Source organism: Scyliorhinus torazame, chromosome 5, assembly GCF_047496885.1.
Source record: "Scyliorhinus torazame isolate Kashiwa2021f chromosome 5, sScyTor2.1, whole genome shotgun sequence".
Taxonomy (NCBI): Eukaryota; Metazoa; Chordata; class Chondrichthyes; order Carcharhiniformes; family Scyliorhinidae; genus Scyliorhinus; species Scyliorhinus torazame.
Window position 1 is genome coordinate 311,086,690 of NC_092711.1, and position 22,874 is coordinate 311,109,563.

At 48.3% G+C, this 22,874-nt stretch overlaps 1 protein-coding gene across 5 annotated transcripts in view; it reads right to left on the reverse strand.

Moving 5' to 3' along the window:
* aff2 (AF4/FMR2 family, member 2) overlaps nt 1-22,874 on the reverse strand; it is a 658,399-nt gene that overhangs the window by 174,379 nt on the left and 461,146 nt on the right. For all 5 annotated transcript variants that reach the window (XM_072505919.1, XM_072505920.1, XM_072505921.1 and 2 more), the window contains one exon: nt 3,096-3,147. In XM_072505919.1, coding sequence (XP_072362020.1) covers nt 3,096-3,147 — 52 coding nt within the window. The remainder of the gene's footprint in view (nt 1-3,095; nt 3,148-22,874) is intronic.

Here is a 22,874-nt window from a genome sequence, read left to right on the forward strand (position 1 = left end):
GGCACATATACATTTAGAAAAGGGAATGCTTAAAGGTTTCATGCAGTTGCCAAATTCATTAAAGTTAGAGGAAGCCAGCAAGCTCGTTGTGAATTACAGTAAATTGTAAGAACAGATGCTGACTGTAATTAAATCAATTTATCTCCTCTCAGATCTGTGAAGCTGTCAGTTACCTCCAACGTACCTTAGGAATGGTATCTCTTTGCAAATTCTAAAGTTCCTGAGGATCATCAAGTGAAATATGTGCAACCCTCAAATATGTGTTCGATTGATATTTATTGGACTCAATCAAGATAAGGCAGTTGTGTTAAGCATCGTCTCATTTTTCTGTGTTCGTTTGTATTAAGGTCACTGGACAAAGCCTTGTGCCCAAACAACCGTTCCAAAGTAATGAGCAGCAATAACTGCATCTATGGAATAAATGGAAATTGATCCCAGGCCTACCCTTTGATTTCCTATTATTTGAGGCTTGCCACTAAGTCGCAAGTAAAGAAAGGAGGAATGTGCCTTCGTAGGGTTCCTGTTGCCATTCGAACATAGAACATTACAGCGCAGTACAGGCACTTCGGCCCTCAATGTTGCGCCGTCCTGTGAAACCACTCTAAAGCCCATCTACACTATTCCCTTATCGTCCATATGTCTATCCAATGACCATTTGAATGCCCTTAGTGTTGGTGAGTCCACTACTGTTGCAGGCAGAGCATTCCACGCCCTTACTACTCTCTGAGTAAAGAACCTACCTCTGACATCTGTCCTATATCTATCTCCCCTCAATTTAAAGCTATGTCCCCTCGTGCTAGCCATCATCATCCGAGGAAAAAGGCTCTCACTGTCCACCCTATCTAATCCTCTGATCATCTTGTATGCCTCAATTGAGTCACCTCTTAACCTTCTTCTCTCTAACGAAAACAGCCTCAAGTCCCTCAGCCTTTCCTCATAAGATCTTCCCTCCATACCAGGCAACATTCTGGTAAATCTCCTCTGCACCCTTTCCAATGCTTCCACATCCTTCCTATAATGCAGCGACCAGAATTGCACGCAATACTCCAAATGCGGCCGCACCAGAGTTTTGTACAGCTGCAACATGACCTCATGGCTCCGAAACTCAATCCCTTAACCAATAAAAGCTAACACACCGTACGCATTCTTAACAACCCTCTCAACCTGGGTTTCAGGGATCTATGTACATGGACACCGAGATCTCTCTGCTCATCCACACTGCCAAGAATCGTACCATTAGCCCAGTACTCTGTCTTCCTGTTATTCCTTCCAAAATGAATCACCTCACACTTTTCTGCATTAAACTCAATTTGTCACCTCTCAGCCCAGCGCTGCAGCTTATCTATGTCCCTCTGTAACTTGTAACATCCTTCCGCACTGTCCACAACTCCACCGACTTTAGTGCCATCTGCAAATTTACTCACCCATCCTTCTACGCCCTGTTGTAAATGTCGTGTGCAATACATCCTCGCTTTACAGCTTGCATATAGGTCGCAAGCTATACCATCTGCATTTCACTCTTCTTAATTATACATAATTAAGTCACCGGGTGACATTTCCTCTCATTTTCTATCAAGAAAGGTTAAGTGCCTTTATTTTTGTAGAACTTAACAACCGCTAATTGAAAATGGAAAATTGTGTAAAGCTAGGAGACATCACCAAAAATCACAGAAATCCATGAGATCGGGACATACCTGGAAAACTGTTCCTCTCTGTTTCACACTTGCAACCCAATACATTCAGGGTGAATAGGTCAGGTAAGGCCTCAATTTTAAATCGTACTGTGGCAGATCCAGATTCGATGTTGGGAAGTGGTACTTTTCTGAGAGAATAATGCACAGACCGGCATCATGTGTGGTGGACACTGATTCTCAGAATGGCTCAAAGCTTGAGATTTGAGTTGGGGTGCACCTTGTACGAAATGTAGGTTCTGAACGGAATCATCATGTCGTAAATTTCCTCGGGGGTCTACATTTGATAGCTTCAGGTGTGGGGGGGGGAGGGGGGTAAGAAAGGAGTTGCCCAGGTATTCCTCACCCCAAAATTAAGCAATGTTTTTCCCACATTTTCCACCTCCCCTTTCCCACATTACAACAATGACTACACATCAAAAGTACTTTACTGGTTGTAAAACTCTTTGAGATACTGGCTGGTTGTGGTATGTGCTACAATGTAAACACAACAGCTGGAGTAAGTGCAGCTGTTGTCAGTGGTCAGATCTAGGATGCCATCTCTAAGCCAATGGAATATGTTCCAGATCAAAGTGCAAGTCAATAAAGCAACAGTCCTCGTCTATGGTTCAATATCAAATCATGGGTTTCATAGAATTTACAGTGCAGAAGGAGGCCATTCGGCCCATCGAGTCTGCACCAGCACTTGGAAAGAGCACCCTACCCAAGGTCAATACCTCCACCCTATCCCCATAACCCAGTAACCCCACCCAACACTAAGGGCTATTTTGCACACTAAGGGCAATTTATCATGGCCAATCCACCTAACCTGGACTGTGGGAGGAAACCGGAGCACCCAGAGGAAACCCACGCAGACACGGGGAGGATGTGCAGACTCCGCACAGACAGTGACCCAAGCCGGAATCGAACCTGGGACCCCGGAGCTGTGAAGCAATTGTGCTATCTACAATGCTACCGTGCTGCCCTAAGTTTCCACTTTGAATTCAAGGATCACCTCCTTCAGGGAATGCATGTGAAATATAATAAAGAACATTTGACATAGACAGGTAAAAGAGTTCTCCGTGACCTCCTCCAGTGCTACAAGCCTTTGAGATCTCTTTCTACTTTGTACGCGTGAGCACCCCCGATTTTAATCGCTACAACCAATGGCAGCCATACCTTCATTTCTGTGGGCCCTAACCTCTGGAATTCCCTCCCTAAACCTCCCCACCTCTCTAGCTCTCTCTCCTCTTTTAAGACACCTTAAAACTTACCTCTTTGAGTAAGTTTGGGTTCCCTGTCCTACTTCTCTCCGTTGCGTGACCAGCTGGCAAATCTCTGTGCCAATAACACTCCTGTGAAGCCCATCGGGGCATTTTACTCCATTAAAGGCACCATGTCAATGCAGGTTGCTGCTGTGCTTACCTGTTCACTGTCATCCTCATCACTGCTGAGCTTCAAGTCATCCTCCAGCATCCTGCAAGAAAAAAATTAATGATAAAAACAATCATGTATTAAAATTGTCGCTGAAGCTACAGATGGGGACCAATTAGTTCATCCTACCTGTGCCAGAGCTTTGAAAGAGATTTCCAATTAGTCCCACTCTCGTGCCCTTTTCCCATAGTGCTGCAGATTCTTCCTCCTTATGTATTTATTTGATTTCTCTTTGAAAATTACTATTGAATTCACACGTTCGGGCAGTACGTTCAGATACTAAACACACACTGTGTTAAAAAAAAAGGTCTGAAAACCAGATGTCACTATGCCCCAAACATATAGAGGAAGACAACTCATCTATTCCTGATCAGTTGTGCAGAGTTACTGCATCCAGTGTCACCTGTAGGAGCCCGAGCATGGTTCAATCAACTCAAAGCATATCGGCCCATCATGACTTTCTGCACTAGAAATGGATCCTACGCTGATCACTTGATCGACACCTCGTCCGCACCTCAAAATTCAATCTCTCTCCTGTCGGTGCACAGTGGCAGCATCGACAAGATTCACTGCAGCACCTTCCAAACCTCTACCACCTAGAAGAGCAAGGGCAGCAGATGCAAGGGATACCACTACCTGCATGTTCCACTGCAAGTCACATACCTGACGCGGAACTATCTCGCCGTTCCTTCACTGTCACTGGATCAAAATCCTGGAACCCCCCCTTCCTCAGAGAACGGTGGGAGAATGGGGGGGGAGATCAAATCGAGGTGCTAACGTATGACGCTAAAAGGTGTGGATAAAGTAGACGTGGAGCAGATGCTTCCTCTGGTGGGGCATTCTAGAATGGGAGGTCATAATCTTAGAATAAGAGGTAGCGAATTTAAAACAGTGTTGCGGAGAAATTACTTTTTCCAAAGGGTTGTGAATCTTTGGAATTCTCTACCCCAGAGTGCGGTAGAGTAAATTTAAGGAGTTAGACAGATTTTCAATTGGTAATGGGTTGCAGGGTTCTGGAGAATGGGCAGGACGGAGGAGTTGAGGCCAGGATGGCATCAGCCATGATCACATTGAGGGTGTTTAGGGTCTGATCAAGGCCCTAGGTGGTGATAGCGGACATTAAGAGATCAGAATGCGTTAATAACAGAACACAGATAAGCAGCATGTCAAAGGACAACTTGGAACAGGGAACAGATGGCCCAACTAGGGTGGGGGTAGGGGGGGTGGGGGCGATGGTAGGGGAAAAACAGATTGATGGAAGGAATGAAAATAAATTGATAGAAATAAAAATGAGAGGAAGGTGGAGGAGAGAGTTCACAGTCTGAGGTTGTTGAACTCAATGTTAAGACCGGGAGGCGGTGAAGTGCTGAGGTGCTGTTCCTTCAGTTTACGTTGGGCTCCACGAGTTGACATGGCAAGCCCCAGGAAGGTCTGGATCCCGATGGAGGACAGATCAAAGGTGTTCTGCAAAACGGTCACCCAGTCTGCGTTTAGTCCCTCCAATGTCGAGTAGACTGCATTGGAAGCAGTGAATGCAATAGACCAGATTGAAGGAGACTGCTTCGCCTGAAGAGAGTGTTTCGGCCCTGGGATAGTGAGGAGGGAAAGGGGCATGTGTTCCACCAAGCCTAGCCTCTCTTCCCAGCCTCTACCTATCACTGGTCCTCTATGCAGCCTCACTGCTCCACTCCACCCCACTACAGCAGTATAAATGTCATCCTGTTTCCAGTTCTCTCCAGCTCTGACACAGAGTCCTCCAGTCTTGACATCTTAGCTCTGTTCTCCCCCCACAGATGCTGTCCAACCTGCTGAGATGTACCTGCATTTTCTGTTTTTGTGTCTCTTATATCTGTTGTACACCATCTCTTTAGGACAAGTGTTAACAATATAAATATACTGTATTAATCATCATTGTTCCGATAAAATGTCGTAAGCCCGAAACATGGGCTGGATTCGCCGATTTGGATACTATGCCCCCACGCTGGCATGGGAACAGTGGCGAACTATTGTAACATGGTCGCCGATTCCCCGTTTTGCTCCGGGCTAGGAGGGAGGCAGCACAGAGCACCCGGCTCTAGCTGCCGTCAGAGCCTGGAGAATCGCTGGGTCCATGGCCGCGCATGCACACGGCGGCGACCTGCAGCGCTTGCCGCTCGTGGACCCGGCCCGCGAAACAGCCCCCCCCCCTTCGCCGGCCCGCGCGCCCCAGACCCCCCCCCACCATAGTGCCCCAGCCCCAAATATGTCCACCCCTGCCCAGGAATCGGCCCTCCCCCGACTGTGGTGGCGCTGGACCGAGTCCGCGGGGTCCGTGCTGAGTTCCCGGTGGGTGAGACCACATGTGTGCCACGCCGTTGGGAACCCGGACGGTCGGGGACGAAGCATCGCGGGGCGGGCCTCAGCCAACGTACGGAGGCCGTGGATACGGCGCGCGGCATTTCCTGCGAGTACGGCGCTTTTCAGAGGGCGGCTCATCACGAAAGCGCGTCATCGGAGATTCTCCGCCCTGTCGCCGAACGAGATTTCGGCATCGGGGAACGGAGGATCCAGCCCCGTATCTCTATTTCTCTCTCTCTCTGCAGATGCTGTCAGATCTGTTGAGTGGGCAGCACGGTGGCGCAGTGGATAGCACTGCTGCCTCACGGCGCCGAGGTCCCAGGTTCGATCCTGGCTCTGGGTCACTGTCCGTGTGGAGTTTGCACATTCTCCCCGTGTTTGCGTGGGTTTCACCCCCACAACCCAAAGATGAGCAGGGTAGGTGGATTGGCCACAGTAAATTGCCCTTTAATTGGGTACTCTAAATTTATTTAAAAAAAGATCTGTTGAGTGTTTTCCAGCATTTCCTATTTTCAGTTTTAATTTGAAGCATGCGTGTGAGCACGAAATGACTTATTCCTAATTCCTCTTCTGTAGCTCAGAGGGCAGAACTCTTGGGCGGGATTCTCTCAGCTCAGGCCAGGGCGGACAATCGCCGGGACGGGCGCAAATTGTGCGATGCCGCCCCGATGCGGTCTGCCGATTCTCCCCTCCGGAGCGGAGAATCGGCGCCATTGGCGTCGGGCGCGGTGGGTGGGGCGCCGGTCGCGGGCCGCTCTACGCGGCCCCATCGCCGATTCTCTGCCCGGGTTGGGCCAAGTGGCCGTGCGAAAAATCCGAGTTCCGCCGGCACCATTCACACCTGCTCTTACCCGGCCGGACCTCGGGGTGCATGCATCCGGGGGCGGCCTGGTCGGGGCAGGGGTTCCGACCCCGGGGGGGGGTGGGGGGTGGGGGTCCGCTGTGGCCTTAGCCCACGATCGGGGCCTACCGATTGGCGGGCTGGCCTCTTGGGCCGGGGCCCTCTTTTGTTCCGCGCCGGCCCCTGTAGCCCTACGGACAATCTAATAAAGGCCTGACATCATCTGTAGAGAGAACAGAGCTAACATTTTGAGTTTGGATAGCTCTTCGCCAGAGCTGGAGAGAACTGGAGCTAGGATGAGGTTTAAACTGCTGCGGCGGAGGGGGGGGGGGGTAGTGAGGAGGGGCAGTGGCGAGGTGTGGAGCAGTGGGCTGGATAGACGGCCAGCGATGGGTGGAGGCTCAGGAGAGTTTAACGCAGAAGTTACGGACAGAAAGACAAAGGGAATGTAAATGGTGGTGATCAAGGCTAAGAAGGGTGATGATAGCGGACATTAAGAGATCAGAATGCGTTAATAACAGAACACAGATATGCAGCGTGTCAAAGGACAACTTGGAACAGGGAACCGGGGCCGGCGTGGGGAAGGGAGCCACTGCGCATGCGCGCATTGGCGGCGGTCCCACTGCGCATACACAGACCCGCGGCGCCTATCTGTCACCGGGATCAGTAGCAGGAGCAGCGAGGGTCGCTCCAGTGCCGTGCTGGCCCCCTGTAGGGGTCAGAATCGCTGCTCCTGAGGCCATGTTGACGCCGTCGAGAAACGCAACGGCGTTTACGACAGCGTCAACACTTAGCCTCAGGAACAGAGAATCCCGCCCCTGATCTCTGAGTCAGAAGGTGATAGGTTTGAATCTCACTGCAGTGTCAGAGACTTCAGCATGAAAATCCCGTTCAGTAATCCCAGTACTGCACTGTGGCAGTGCCGCAGTGTTGGAGGTACTGAATTTCAGCTGGGGTGTTTAACCAAGGCCCAGACAACATTCTCAGGTGGATGGGAAAAGGTCCGAAAGAAGAGGAACGACGCTCTGGTCAGTCCCAATGTGTACCGCTCAATCGACATCACCAAAACAGATTATCCGCCATTTATCCCATTGCTGTGAATGGGAGCTTGCTGTGCACACACTGGCAGCCTCATTGCCTACATTTCGAAAGCACTTCAGGGGCAGGAAAGCACTTGGGGACATTCTGAGATGTCCCCCTTTCCAGCGCTCAGTGCAGCGTTACGATGCATGGCGATAACACAAATCTGACCACCCGCATTCCAGCGAGGCCACTTTATCTCGGCCTGTTGCTGCTTTCAGGCGCACGGGTGGCTTGCCATTTCAAACAAGAAGAAGAAGCAAAAAAAAAACCCACCACAGAAAACCAAATTCACGAATAAACCGCCAGCACAGAAGTATGAACTTGTTTGTAAACTAATCAAGTGTTAGTGCAGGCTTTACACAGCAGGAGGAAGGACTGGATTAAAGAGGGGGGATTTCTAATTCAATTACACAGGGTATGATTGAGGTCGAAGTGCCACTCATTACGAAACAATTAACAGGAGATTACGATCGCAAAGAAAAAAGATCAGCTGAACCGCAGTCACTTCTGATCGCAGCCTGGTTGTGTGCTTCCACCCTGTGAGGAGCAGGCCGGATAAGTGCTGCCCTTTGCTGTGACTGAGGGGAAGGAGGATTGAAAGCTTGGAACCATTTCTCTCTGGCCCCCTATGTCAGTGCAACGCTGGCCAAGAATCCCAGTAGCTCTACCTTGTCACTGGGATAACAGAAGCAACCTGCCTGCGACGGATTCTTTTGGGCGCCAAAAACAATTAGTGTAATTACAGTTTAAAACAGCTAAGGTAATCCCGTAGTTATTTAGGTGCCACCTCACAATCAGCTAGAGCATTTAATTAGTTGCCTCCTGTTTCTTATTATTATTTCCCGCGCAGGACGGAACGCCAAAAAAATAAACTGTCGCTAAACGTGGAGGAACTGAGAAGGAATTATGCTCAGAAGCAACGTTGCCAAAACTGTTGAAGACCTCAGGACAGAAAACATGCTTCTTTCTCCTCAACATCTTTCCGCTCCTGCCTCTACCATCGACTGACAATCTTGAATTAGGAGCTGGGAATTGATGGGGAGTCTCAACGCATGAATGTAATGGCTGTCCCATTAGGGGGACCCCCTTGAATATCCCACCTGTGCTGCTCTCTGCTGTGTCAGCATTTATGCCTGGTTACCCCCTCCCTGCTGTGTATTATGTGTGCCTGCTGTGTGATGTAAAGGAGGAAGGGCGGGTGGAGGATATTAGTGACAGATCGGAAGGCAAAGAAAAGGAGGCTATACTCTTTAGGCCCTCCAATGTTAACATTGTGTGGTAAAATGCGACTTCCCAGGGACACCTAGTTCCATTGTATTCACTGAGAGAAATGATTCTATTCTCGCCGTTTGTTCAGGTCACGCTCAAAGAAGCCCTGTCAATTTTAAAATGGCCCAGATTCTGTGTGCTCGACCGTGGGTGGCAGGGCTTTCCAGCCCCTTTATTTCTCATTCCTGTGTTTTTAAAATCGACCACCCATCAGAGCGAAATTGCCTTTTAACTGTCCTCCACTGGCTCTTTGTTTGCCTGGCAATGACTGCCGAGTGTTAACATGAGCTATCACTTCAGCCCATTTAACTTGCCTCAGCCTGACAGCTTCACAATGGCTCCCCTCCCACTTCACTCAGCCCCTGAGATTTACCAGTGGGGGAATGTGCAAGAGGCCGGCGTGGCCCCATGCGTGGAAGGGTCTCCTCCGAAGGTCTTCTCAAGTTAAAAGTGCGCTCAAAGTAACAGCCGAGAGAGAGAACAAAAAGCCTCTGTGGCCCACTTAGCAAAAAGACCTTACACGAGTATATGCAGACTGTTCGCCCTTTTCAAAAATGAGATGTTAAATGAACCCAAAGTCCAGCACTTGATTGCTCCTTATTAAAGCAATGCTTCGCTCACATGGGACTGCTAAACTTGACAGTCTGTCAGTGGGGTGTCGCGCACCTGGTTTTTGTACAATTCCTGCTTTGTATTAATTCCCATACGAGGGCAATGTGACAACAATGTGCAAAAAAAGTCCAGATATTGTTCCAGCAATTTACTACTCAGATGCCATAAACTGTATTATTTTTCTTCTGTTCAAATAAACAGGCGATTTTTTTTTTTTTGTTGTTGAAATGATCGAAAGAACTGGTCAGAACGTCTGAGCCGAGCGTTTATTTTTACAGAATGCTGGAAATCAGGAGGAGACGTTCCAGCCCAGACTGTCTGCTTCTCATCCGTAAGGCAGGCCGTGAGGTGGGTGACAGCTCAAAATGGGGGTCATCTCGGCCTTGCCTGTCGAGGCTCAAGACCCCACCAGATCTCATTTTCAGCAGGGCCTGTGAACGGGTGAGAAGCCTGCCGGCATAAACCAAGCAGTTACCAATGATCAAAGCTGTGGTTTCATTATATCAGACGTCAAGCAGCTTAAGCAGTGAGCACTGGAATCACCTCTGCTGAGGGCCCAGGAAATTATTTTAGCATGTGGCTATTTTTGGCCTGTACAGCACCGTCCCCCAGCCAGTCCTGGGTTGCCTCCACTTAGCCCCACATCCCCCCACTGCACCCCCCCCCCCCCCCCCCCCCCCCCCCACCGGCCCTACGCACTGCCTCCACCACATCCTGCCTGGCTGTGACTGTAGGATGGCTCAGATTAGCTCATTTACCTGCTCCACCCAGAATCAACAAGCCCCGCCCCCCCCCTCGTAGCTCACCCGTAGCATATTTCAATAAACATTTACAGCTCCCAGTGCCGGCTTTGGGATGGAGGTGCAGTGGGGATCGAACCTCCTCTGCGACTGCGACCTGTTTCAGAGTGAAATTTAAATTTCTCTCCCCCCCCCCCCCCCCCCCCACCACCACCATTGGGTTCCTCCGAAGTTAAGCTCTCAAGCATTCCCGATTTTAATTATTTCAGCACTGGCGGCTTTTCCTTGAGCTGCCTGAGCCCTGAACTCTGGAGTTCCCTCTGTAAACTTTCCCATTCCTCTGCCTTACTCTCCTCCTTTCAGAAGCCCCTCAAAAGCTACCTCTTTGACCAATGGGAAAACCCGCTGACAATCGGCGGGCAGATAGAATCCCACCGCCAACGAACGGCGTGCGGTCGAGACCAGGCTTTTTTCTTTCACTTTGGTACCTCCTTATGTCCAATTGTGAGGCTCAGCGGTGAGACTCCTTTGAAGTATCTCGGAATGACTTACTGTACTGAAGACGCTATATAAAGGCAGGTGGCTGTTGTTGACAATCACAGTGCTGCCCCTGAGGGACTGCCGCACCGTCAAAGATGCTGGGCGGGATTCTCCGGTCCGCCAGCCACCGTTCGTTGGCGGCGGGATTCTATCTGCCCGCCGATTGTCAGCGGGTTCTCCCATTGTAACCACCCCCACGCCGTCGCGAACACATCTGGCGGGGGTACGCACCTGCCGAGAAAATGGAATCGAAACGACCGGAGAATTTTGGTCGTTGTCTATCAGATTAAACATTCAACTTGCCCTCCCAGGTGGCCCTCCAAGATCCCCTGGCCTCATTTGGAAGAAGAGTTGTTCCTGGTGACCTGGCCAATATTTATCCCTCAATGCAACATCACTGAAATAGATGTTCTGGCTATTATAACACTGCTGTTTATGGAATCTCGGTGAGTGTAAATCAGCAGCTGTGTTTCTTACATTTCAGCAGTGACTATATTTCAAAAGTGCTTCACTGGCTATAAAGCGCTTTGGGACATCCTTTTATATTCTTCCTCTTCAAATACATATCCAATTCCCTTTTGAAATGCTCTTGTCAATAGATATGGAGACATTTGTAAGTGTTTACGATGTTGCGGCTGTTTGAGAGAGCTGGTATTATGTTGTCTGGCATTAGTGGAAGTACTCCACTTACAAATCCTTGACAAATAATATTAAAAGTAGGCCTTGGCAGCCAGATGGGTACCGTATGCCAACATCCTGTGGTACTCTCAGGTCACTCTCCCAGAAGGTAGATTCCCTATGCCAGCTAGGGCAGTGTGGGTTGCCACCATTTGGAGGAGATATGCTTATTCACGGGTCAGGAATCAGCACAATCTGCTTTGTTTAGCACAGGGCTAAATCGCTGGCTTTGAAAGCAGACCAAGGCAGGCCAGCAGCACGGTTCAATTCCCGTACCAGCCTCCCCGAACAGGCGCCGGAATGTAGCGACTCGGGGCTTTTCACAGTAACTTCATTTGAAGCCTACTTGTGACAATAAGCGATTATCTTATCTTATCAATCCATTCTTTGACTGTCCAGCTCACTTGACTAACAAGAGATTTGGACAACGGGACTGAGGGCGTGGTGGGCGCTCATGATGAAAATTTTTAAATGTAGGGAGAGTAAACACAGCCAAGATGTTTAAATAATTATAACAGAACTCTGGTTACAGATACTCGCAATGCCTTTTCCCAATACAAACTGGTGTATATCTTATTATTCCTTGGCCTTTGTAATGAGAATACCAGAGAACTGGGAATGCTTTTAACCGCCCTCTTGCTCATCTTATGAAATGTGTGGTTTTTCTGCACTTTTGGGATGAAATCAATTCTCAACGTGACTGGTCAAAGGTCCATAGCAAAACAGATGGGTAAAAAAATCACGTTGCATTAGATTTTCTGAAGCTCCTCTCTCAGCCCAGAGCCAAGCTTGGCAGGAGCTCTGATGGGGAATCGATATCATGCCCTTCGCAATATTAAAGCTGGGATGCCGGACTTTTTTTTAAAAAAGGACAGCATGGTGGCACAGTAGTTAGCTCTGCTGCCTCCTAGCGGTAGGCACCCAGATTAAATTCCGGCCTCGGGTGACTGTGCAGAGTCTGCACGTTCTCCCCGTGTCTGCGCGGGTTTCCCCCGGGTGCTCCGGTTTCCTCCCACAGTCCAAAGATGTGCAGGTTAGGCGGATTGGCTGTGAGAATATTGACCTGTAGGTTAGGTGGGATTACGGGGATAGCGGATGGGATGGGCCTGAGTAGGGTGCTCTTTCAGAGGCTCGGTGCAGTCTCAATAGGCCGAATGGCCTCCTTCAACACTGCAGGGGCTCTACGGTTCTATGCGATAAGTCAAGGAAACTGGTGTATATCTTATTATTCCTTGGCCAACACATGCCACTCTGTCCATGGCCTCCCCACCCGACCCCACCTCCCTGAAGCAAGAGATCTGCCCCTTTCAGTTAGCCAAGAAATTATGATGCGGAGATGCCAGCGTTGGACTGGGGTGGGCACTGTAAGAAGTTTTACAACACCAGGTTATAGTCCGACAGGTTTGTTTTGAATCACTAGCTTACAGATCACCTGATGAAGGAGCTACACTCTGAAAGCTATTGGGCCAATAATTCAGAGACCCAGGGCAAGGTCTGGGGACCAGGGTTCGAATCTCACCACGGCAGATAGCACAATTTGAATTCAATAAAAATCTGAAAATCTAATGGTGACCATGAAACCATTGTCATAAGAACACATCACTGTCACCCTTAAGGAAGGAAATCTGCTGTCTTCACCTGGTCTGGCCTACATGTGACTCCAGACCTACAGCAATGTAGTTGGCTATTAAATGTCCTCCCAAATTCACCTAACAGCATGTCTTTCGGGACTTGTGGGAGGAAACCGGAGCAGCCGGAGAAAACCCACGCAGACACGGGGAGAACGTGCAGACAGACAGTGACCCAAGCCGGGAATCGAACCTGGGACCCTGGTGTTGCGAAATGACAGTGCTAACCACTGTGCTACTGTGACGCCAAAGATGCCGATTGCTTGGCAAATAATACCTGCATTCCCAAACTTTTGTTATCAACTTTCCCGAGCAGAACAGGAATTAAACAATTCGTAGGAATGAAGAGAAAATGATGTAATGTTGTCTGAAAGTTGGGGAAGTCCAGATTACAACTTTCCATTCTTATAACAATTAGGGAGACCCAGAACTTCATCTGAAAAAACCCTCCTGTTTAAAGAATATTGCACCCCCTGTAAACCCTATCATAGCAAACTATAAAAGAACTCACTGGACTGTTGGCCCTTTCATTTACTGTTCCTTTTATTTAATATATAATATTATCCTTCAGAGTTGTGGAGCATAATGTGTGATTACTTGTGAATTTTAACCGGCTGGGATTTAAGTCAATTCACGTTTTTATCCTTTTACTCTTACTGACGTCTCATTTATTTAGCTCCTGCCAAACACACTCGTTATCCTTTCCCAGGAGCCTTCTACTATTGCTCCGGTCGTATTCTGCCAACCCCGAACAGCTCTCAGCTCCAGTCTGGCAGCAGCGTGGACACTGTTGCCTCAGAGATCAACTTGCCAACCTCCATAGGTTTGTGATTGCATCAACCATTTACGCCAAGCAGTGCCAGACCAGAGGAGCAACTTCAACACAAACGTTCGTCTGACAGACCCAGTGCAGTGCTGGGGGAGTGTTGCACTGTCGGCGGTGCGGTCCTTTAGATCTGGCTGGGTGGATCTAAAAGATCCCGTGATCGTATTTTGAAGAAGAAGAGAAAGATGCCTTTCCATAGTGGCTTTCATGATCTCGGTGCGGCCAAAGATGTTTGCAACCAATTATGTAAAGTTACTGCGGTAATGGAGGAAACGCGGTAATAAATTAGTGCGGAGCAAGCTCCCAACAAACAACAATGAGATAAACAATCAAATAATCTTTCTTAGGTGTTGTGAGGAACAAATGTTGACCAGGACACTGGGGAGAACTCCTCTGCTCCTCTTTGAACAGAATCCTTTACATCTATCTGAGAGGACAAACGAAGGGCTGGGGAGTTCACCCCTGAACACATCTTTCAACTACAATCACTAAAGGAACATGCTATCTTGCCATTATAACATTTTCCTTGGTGTAAGCTGCCGTGTGCAATTTGGCCATCGCATTTCCAACAGTGACTCCACTCAGAAAGTGCTCATTGACTGCCAAGCACTTGGGACTTCATGAAAGTTACTATGCAAATGCAAGTCTTTCTTTCTTTATCTTTTACACATTGGAGCAGCTTGGATTTGGTGAAGTCGTTTTAGAACAAGCCAAAGATTAGTGGTTCCCATTTCGGAGTTGCTCACAGAGAAACATTTCAGATCTGCACTTTGTCACACCTAAAGCTCTTTTCCCACAACATACAGTCATGTGAGAGTACCTTTGAGAAATGGGTGTTTATAAAATATCTGTAGTGGGTGTACCTTTAAGAAATGAGTGTTTATTAGAGAGCTGCAGTGATGTCAGAGAGTGGGTGGAGCTGGGCTGTCTGCTTTACTTTCACTTTAGGCTATTTGCTACAGGGTGTGGTTAGTTCTGTTTTGAGAGCTGGATAGAACATAGAACATTACAGCGCAGTACAGGCCCTTCTGCCAGCTGCAGGCAAAGCAAGGAGCTGCATAAGGATCTCTCTCTCTGCAAACTAAAGACTGTCTCCAAATCAATTGGGTGATTTCAAAGTGCTGACTGCTCTCAATTGTGAATTTAAACCTGATCTTTGTGTTAAAAAGGGTCTTTTGTCTTCCGGGTGCTGTTTGGGAATTTATTAAGGGTTATCTATAGAGTACTGCATTCTTTGGGGATTTATTGGTGTTGATAGTTGTTAAGATGTTTACTGTGGGTTTATAAAGTGTTAACTGGTTTCATAAATAAACATTGTTTTAATTTAAAAGTACTGTAGATTTCTGTTTTCACCTGTAAAGTAGGTCCGTGTGTTCCCCATAACCACAATCTATTAAAAGTTGTGGGTCAGGTGAACTCCATGATACACTTTGGGGTTCTCTAAACCCTGGCCCAGAACAATACATCCAAATATTTGTCAAAAGGGAAGATCTGGGATTGCTTTATTGTGCTGGCACCTTTACAAGTTCCATTTCAATACAGCCCAGACAACATCGTTCGCATTTAGTCAACATCGAATTCATTCATACACCCGTCATTCCATCAGTTATGGAATCATAGAATGATTGTGGCACAGGAGGAGCCAATTCTGCCTGTCATGTCCATTCTGGCCCGCTGCTAGAGCAGCTGAACAGGTGCCACTCCCCCGCCTTTACCACATCTCTGAAAATTCTTTTTGTCTTCAAGTAATTGCTTATGGTTGTTGATCGAAGAAGGGGCTAACGCTATTGCCTCTGTTACGATATCATACAGGGGAATGTCGTAGGAACAGTTCAGTTCTCGCAAAATCTTACAGCAAGCTGAGCGCCACTCAGCCCATCACGCTCATGTTGGCAGTTTTCAAGAAAGTTACCCATGAGCCCCTGCACCTCCGATCCTCCGCTTTCCCCATCGCCCTACTTTTTCAGGCATATTTTCTACTCCAGTTTGAACGTTGATATTGCCCCTGCTCCCATCACCCTGTTAGGCAGTACATACCAGATCAGAACAACTCACTGCGCAAAAAAGAATCTCCTATCTCCCCTGGAGCTCTTTGCCAATTACTTTAAATCTGTGTCCTCTGCTCACTGACTCTCCTGTCAGCGGGAACATTGTGTCCTTATTGACTCGATCAAAAACCTCTCATTATTTTGAAAACGCTATTAAATCTGCCTTTAACGACCTCAGCTTTGAGGGGGATGATCCCAGCTTTTCTGCATAACTGAAGTCCCTCTTTCCTGGTTGATTTGTGCATGAACAAGACCAACCATAACTTCCGGACTTAGATGGCCCTTTACAAAAGGCACATTGCACTTGGAAAGAGGGTGCAAGGAGCTTTAATAAAATTGGACAAATTACTCAAATGGGGTGATATGTCCGACCTATGTTATTTTGCAGACTTCTGTATTTTAAACGAGCAAGCCATGATCTCTGAGGGAAGTGCAGCAGTTTGTAACTGGGGGCTGTACAGTTCAGAATGACCTCTGACACAAACAACCTCGCCCGTGGTTCTGCCATCTTTCTGGGCCACCTAGGAAGCTTTTAACCCTTTTGAGGACAAGTATTTATTTAATAAAGATGTGCGTGCAAGCACAAAGAAACGAGGCGAAAGGGCGCTGGAAGCAATTTAAACCATTACTTTCAAAAAAAAGGATTGGAGATGAAACTGAAAAGATAATTTACCGGGGGCATGGGGACAGAACAGGGCAACATCATACCTGAAATAGCGGACAAAGGGAAGTCTTTAAATGCATGTCAGTCATTCCTCCAACAATATTCCTCAGTTTATATTTGTTTTTCTCTTTTGCTCATTGGCCATTTTAATGTCAGGGGTTCAACATGCAGGATGCTCAACATTTGTGGAGGGAATTCCAGCTTCCTGCTACCCTTTGTGTGAAAGTGGATCCCGACACCCGCCCTCAATGTTACCGTGTAGACTTGCTAACGCGCCAGGGCCAGTTTTAACCGCCAGTAGCAGCAGGAGACAGACGTCTAACACACTGAATATAACCCTCGCCCCAAATTTCAAATACTGCCCATTCCCTGCCACCACTGAGGAACAAAGTCAGGACTGTCACATCTGTTGCTGCTGACGAACAAAAAGCGATTGATCCAATGTTGGCCCTTTGGAGGGTGCACATTGTGATGAGTCCTTCCTACTATCGAGATAATTGGACAATCAGCTGTCAATCATTTAAGAGGGACACGGAGAGTTCACACCAAGTAAAATTAAGAAACGTAGTTTTATTTACAACACGATATGGGCAGCATGGTAGCACAGTGGTTAGCACTGTTGCTTCACAACACCAGGGACACGGGTTCGATTCCCGGCTTGGGTCACTGTGCGGAGTCTGCACGTTCTCCCCGTGTCTACAAGGGTTTCCTCCGGGTGCTCCGCTTTCCTCCCACAAGCCCCGAAAGACCTGCTTGTTAGGTGAATTGGACATTCTGAATTCTCCCTCAGTGTACCCGAACAGGTGTCACTAATAAACAGGTGACACTAATAAAGCTTATTATTATTATATTCACACTGCCCGGCAGGTCCCTACTGCATTCCTGTTTGAGTCGGTGTCTTAGTGGCTGCCCTTTCTCCAAACGCTGCTAGAAATCCCCCGCTCCTGCAACGTCCACGGGGCAGATGATCTTTCCCACCCCGTAGGTCCTGTGCGATATATTGCAAATCACTTCTGGAGTCCCAGTAAGTGACTGGGATTGATGCTGAGCACAGCACTTGTGTTATGTAACTATCCCCCATGCACTGCAACCTACTGAAGAAGTAATCCTAATTTTAGCAGGAGGATTTGCTGTAGTATTGAGGAGGAGGAGGTTATTTGGGCCTTCGAGCCTGCTCCATCATTCATTATGTCTATGGCTGATCATCCAACTAAGTAACCTGATCTCACCTTCCCCCCCATATCTTTTGATCCCTTCTGCTCCAAGTGCTATACCAAACTCCTTCTTGAAAACAGTCAATGTTTTGACCTTTCCGTGAGAGCAGATTCCACAGGCTCACCACTCTCTGGTTAAAGAAATGTCTTTTCATCCCAGTCCAAAATGGTCTACCCCGTATCCTGAGACTGCGACCCCTGGTCCTGGACTCCCAATCCATCGGGAACATCTTTCCCGCCATCGGGAACATCTTTCCTGCATCTACCCTATGTAGCCCTGTTGGTATTTTCTAGGTTTCTATTAGACCCCCCCCCTCATCCTTCTGAACTCCAGCGAATATAATCCTAACTGACTCAATCTCTCCTCACACACCAGTCCTACCAACCCAGGAATCAGTCTGGTAAACCTTTGCGGCACTCCCTGTAGCGGAAGAACATCCTTCCTCAGAAAAGGAGACCAAAACTGCACACAGTATTCCAGGTGTGGTCTCACCAAGGCCCTGTACAATTGCAGCAAGACATCTCTGCTCCTGTACTCGAATCCTCTCGCTATGAAGGCCAACATACCATTTGCTTTCTTTACTGCCTGCTGTACTTACATGATTACCTTCAGCAACTGGTGTACAGGGACATCCAGGTCTCTTGCACATTTCCCTCTCTCAATCTGTAGCCATTCAGATAATAATCTGCCTTCCTGTTTTTTGCTAGCAAAGTGGCTAACCTCACATTTATCCACATCATATTGCTATGCATTTGCCCACTCACTCAACTTGTCCAAATCACACTGAAGCATCTCTTCATCCTCCTCACAGCTCACCCTCACACCCAGCTTTGTGTGATCTGCAAATTTGGAAATATTACATTTAGTTCCCTCACCTAAATCATTAATATATATTATGAATAGCTGGGGTCCTAGCACCGATCCCTGTGGTATCCCTGTCACTGCCTGCCAATTGGAAAAAGACCCGTTCATTCCTAACTCTTCATTTCCTGCCTGCCGACCAGGCTAAATTATCTGACAGTGGGACTTTGGCCCCTTACTAGGGAGGAATCCCTGTCTTGTGGAGCTGCCCAATCGGATTGGTCAGCAGCTCCAGCCCCAAATCTCATTCGTGGGTGCTTCTGGGACTTCAACCAGTCCTAAGAAGAAAGCCCAATGGATCCTGGAATAAGCTTATTCCAGGGTATTGTTGGGGAGGGTTTAGCCAGTTTGGGGAGGGATGGGGGGGCGGGGGGGGGGGGGGGGGATGGAGTGGAGGAGATGGGTTGGTGTGTTTGGAGTAAAGAGGGGTACTATCTTCCAGGGATCTGGCCCCAAAGCGCAAATGGCCGCTCCCGATGATAGTACACCACCTCTCTTCCAGCCCTCTTGAAAATGTTTTAACAAGAACAGCCTGCCCGCTCCTGTCCGACTGCATGCGCCAGCCGTGGGCATGGTGTGGGCATGGGAGTCAACTGGTTTATTAACAAACGTAATTCACCTTTGATTTTTTTTATTTCGGCACCTGTCCAATTTCAGCACCTGTGTTATGGGAGTGTGCTTGGCGGTGGCACATGGTCCATTTTACATGCCTTCCCTGCCGAAAACACACCATGGCATGTAACATCAATCTCTCTGATTATTGTAATTCATGAATTAAAACTATAAGATACACCCCCACTTCCAACTCATTCTATTTCAATATCCGCAACTTGCTTTAGCCTGGATCTTCCCGAGCCTATCCACATGTGCCGTGAATCCCTTACGTTGAAGAGTATGAAATCCCTTTGTTTCTCTACTCCACCTAGACTTCCACGTTTCAACTAATGAGTGACCTCTCTACTCTTCCTGCCAACATGTATTACCTCATATTTATTTGTGTTAAACTTCATTTGCCAAATACTTGCCCATGTTGTATGTCTTTCTTAGATTGTTGCAGTCCTCCTGAGTATTGATCATTCCCATGATTTGGTTCAATCTGCAACTTTAGAAATGGTGGGCGCGATTTCCCGGCCACGACCCGCCGGAATTGGAACCTCTTCTGGGATCCCGGCGGTCGTTGTGCCTTGCGATCCGAATCCTGCTCATAATGGGTGGGACCCAGCCTCACACAGTTCTGTGAGTTTCTCATTTAACTATGCTGGCGCCAGATCAAACGGCCACCTGGCACCTACCGGCCCTCGCCAAGGAGACCCTTGCCGGGCGCTGTTTGGCACTGGTCCCCACAAACGGGAACCAGGCGGTAAGTCACTCGGAGGGGGATCACCCAGGTGATCGCAGGCCCCCGGGCGGCCGGCCTCTGGGCAGGGTGACACTGCCGGTGCCACCTGGGCACGATCTGTAGCCATTTGGGATGGCCACTTCCCGATTCCAAAATGGACACTTTGCAAAGATTGCAGGGAAAATGGACAATACTGAGAAAACAAGCAGGTTCGGAGTTTTCTGCATATTGGAGTCGCAGCTCCCAGACAAGATCAAAACTGCAAACCCATTAGCATACTAATGGACCATCTCCGGGAACATTTGAGTAACCAATACTAAGGCAGACACCCCGGCGCCAGAGGAGACCAGATCAAAGCAGGCCAACGGCCACCTAGGACCCGCCCAGCCATCAGGGCACCCACCCCTTTATAGGAGGAAATCGATAGGAACGATCGAGAAACGGCCCAATTAATTGGCCCAAAAGCACGCGAAGCCCCTTTGGGTATAAGAAGGATCCCCCAAGAGAGAATCGGTCTCTTGTCTCCGGCTCTCACCGAGGAGAGACCTGCCCAACAGCTGCACCAGAGCAAGTAAGTCCAAGGTCAACGCACGCTACCAGACAGATGACCTTAGCTGTTCCCGTTCACCACTTCGATCCCAGCAGCCTCAGAACCGAACAACGGCCATTGTTCCTCTGACTGAGTGGGCGCCCGAAGCTAAGTATAAGCGTTTAGCAGTAGTGATAGTTTAGTCTGTAGTATTTGTGCATGTGTATATTTAACTGTGTGTAAATAAATAAGCATTTGACTTTGAACTAACTAACTGGTGTATCGAGTCTTTGATCAGTATTCGGTTTGAACCTTGTGGCGGTATCGAAAGATACCTGGCGACTCGAGAGCAAAACGTAATTAGAATTAAGGAAGGTGACCATATTGACCGCCATCTGCAGAGCCAAATAAAGAGAACACAATTAGCAACATATCCGCCAGGCAGCGCCACCTGGGCAACCTGGCAGGGGTGTAGGAGTCAATATTTTCATGCTTCTTTGACTGTGGTAGGAAGACTCAACAATAGATTGTCATGGTAAAATAACAAGGCTTTATTTACAAAAAGACCGCATGCAGTTTTGGCTGAAACTTGAGTTCAGAGAGCAGTGGGTACCCACTGCTTATTCCTCCTCAAGTCCGTGCTTTTTCAGAAAATCAGTTCAATATATATACATTATCATTATCAAGATTGCATGACTACAGTTTAGTCAGGAATTCGATCGGAAGTAGAAACGTAAGCAATGTCATGAAACAGGCATGACTTGTTGATCTTCTAGGACTCTTTGTCTCATCCCTCATACCATTATCTTGTCCTTTGATAGAACATTAAAAGGTCGGAGGAGACTCATCCATTCCTAATCTTGTCTTATTCATACCGCCCTGGGTTATGACGAGTTAGCCTTATCAGAAATTACAGAGGTCAGGCATTTTGGAATAGCTTGACCTTCTCTGATCTTATTCATGCTTTAGGTTATGCGGAGTCAGCCTTATTGGTCTTACAGGGGTCTGGTATACTGGAATGGCTAGATCAGCATTTCTTACAAAGGGGTCTGGTACATTGAAATGGCTAGGTCAGCTTTTCTTACATTGTACCGAATAGTTGACCAGTTTTCCCATCATGCCATTACTTAATTTGTACAACATCACAGGGGCACTGCCAGGGTGGCACTGCCAGAGCGCCAAGCTGGCATTTTGCCCGGGCCGGGGAATCAGGCTTGTGGGGATCCCTGTCCCTATGAGTTGGGGTGCGGGGGGGGGGGGGGGGGGTTCCCCGAGGACCCCATTATAGTTGAGCTGCGGCATTGGGGAGAGGGATCCGGGGCGCCACGTTAGGGGTCGGGAGGTGGTGGCGTCCCGATCTCGTCCTGCGCTGAGGAACCCCGCTCGCCGGAGGGCCTCCGTGCAGGAAATGTGGCTAAAAAATAAAGGTCCCCGCTAATCCTGCCCAGAAAGGACTCTTCTTTAATTAAAATGCGCTCGGCGTTTTTGATTCTAGTTCTAATCCTTCTGTCCTATTGCTCTCTGTCCCTGCATTATCTGCAGATTGAGATACTGCCAACTCCTTGTCAAACAATACATCAGATCTTCTTGCACTTCCCTGCCAAACACTACTCTGCAACATTCATCTCAATAAAGAACAAAGAGCAAAGAAAAGTACAGCACAGGAACAGGCCCTTCTGCCCTCCAAGGCCTCGCCGACCATGCTGCCCGTCTAAACTACAATCTTCTACACTTCCTGGGTCCGTATCCCTCTATTCCCATTCTATTCATGTATTTGTCAAGATGACCTTTAAATGTCACTATCGTCCCTGCTTCCACCACCTCCTCCGGCAGCGAGTTCCAGGCACCCACTACCCTCTGTGTAAAAAACCTGCCTCGTACATCTCCTCTAAACCTTGCCCCTCGCACCTTAAACCTATGCCCCCTAGTAATTGACCCCTCTACCCTGGGGAAAAGCCTCTGACTATCCACTCTGTCTATGCCCCTCATAATTTTGTAGACCTCGATCAGGTCGCCCCTCAACCTCAGTCGTTCCAGTGAGAACAAACCGAGTTTATTCAACCGCTCCTCATTACTAATGCCCTCCATACCAGGCAACATCCTGGTAAATCTCTTCTGCAGCCTCTCTAAAGCCTCCACATCCTTCTGGTAGTGTGGCGACCAGAATTGAACACTATACTCCAAGTGTGGGGACAGCATGGTGGCGCAGTGTTAGCACTGCAGTCTCACGGCGCCGAGGTCCCAGGTTCGATCCCGGCTCTGGGTCACTGTCCGTGTGGAGTTTGCACATACTCCCCGTGTTTGCGTGGGTTTTGCCCCACAACCCACAGATGCGCAAGGTAGGTGAATTGAACATGCTAAATTGCCCCTTAATTCGAAAAAAAAATGAATTGGGTACTCTATACTCCAAGTGTGGCCTAACTAAGGTTCTATACAGCTGCAACATGACTTGCCAATTCTAATACTCAATGCCCCGGCCAATGAAGGCAAGCATGCCGTATGCCTTCTTGACTGCCTTCTCCACCTGTGTTGCCCCTTTCAGTGGCCTGTGGACCTGTAC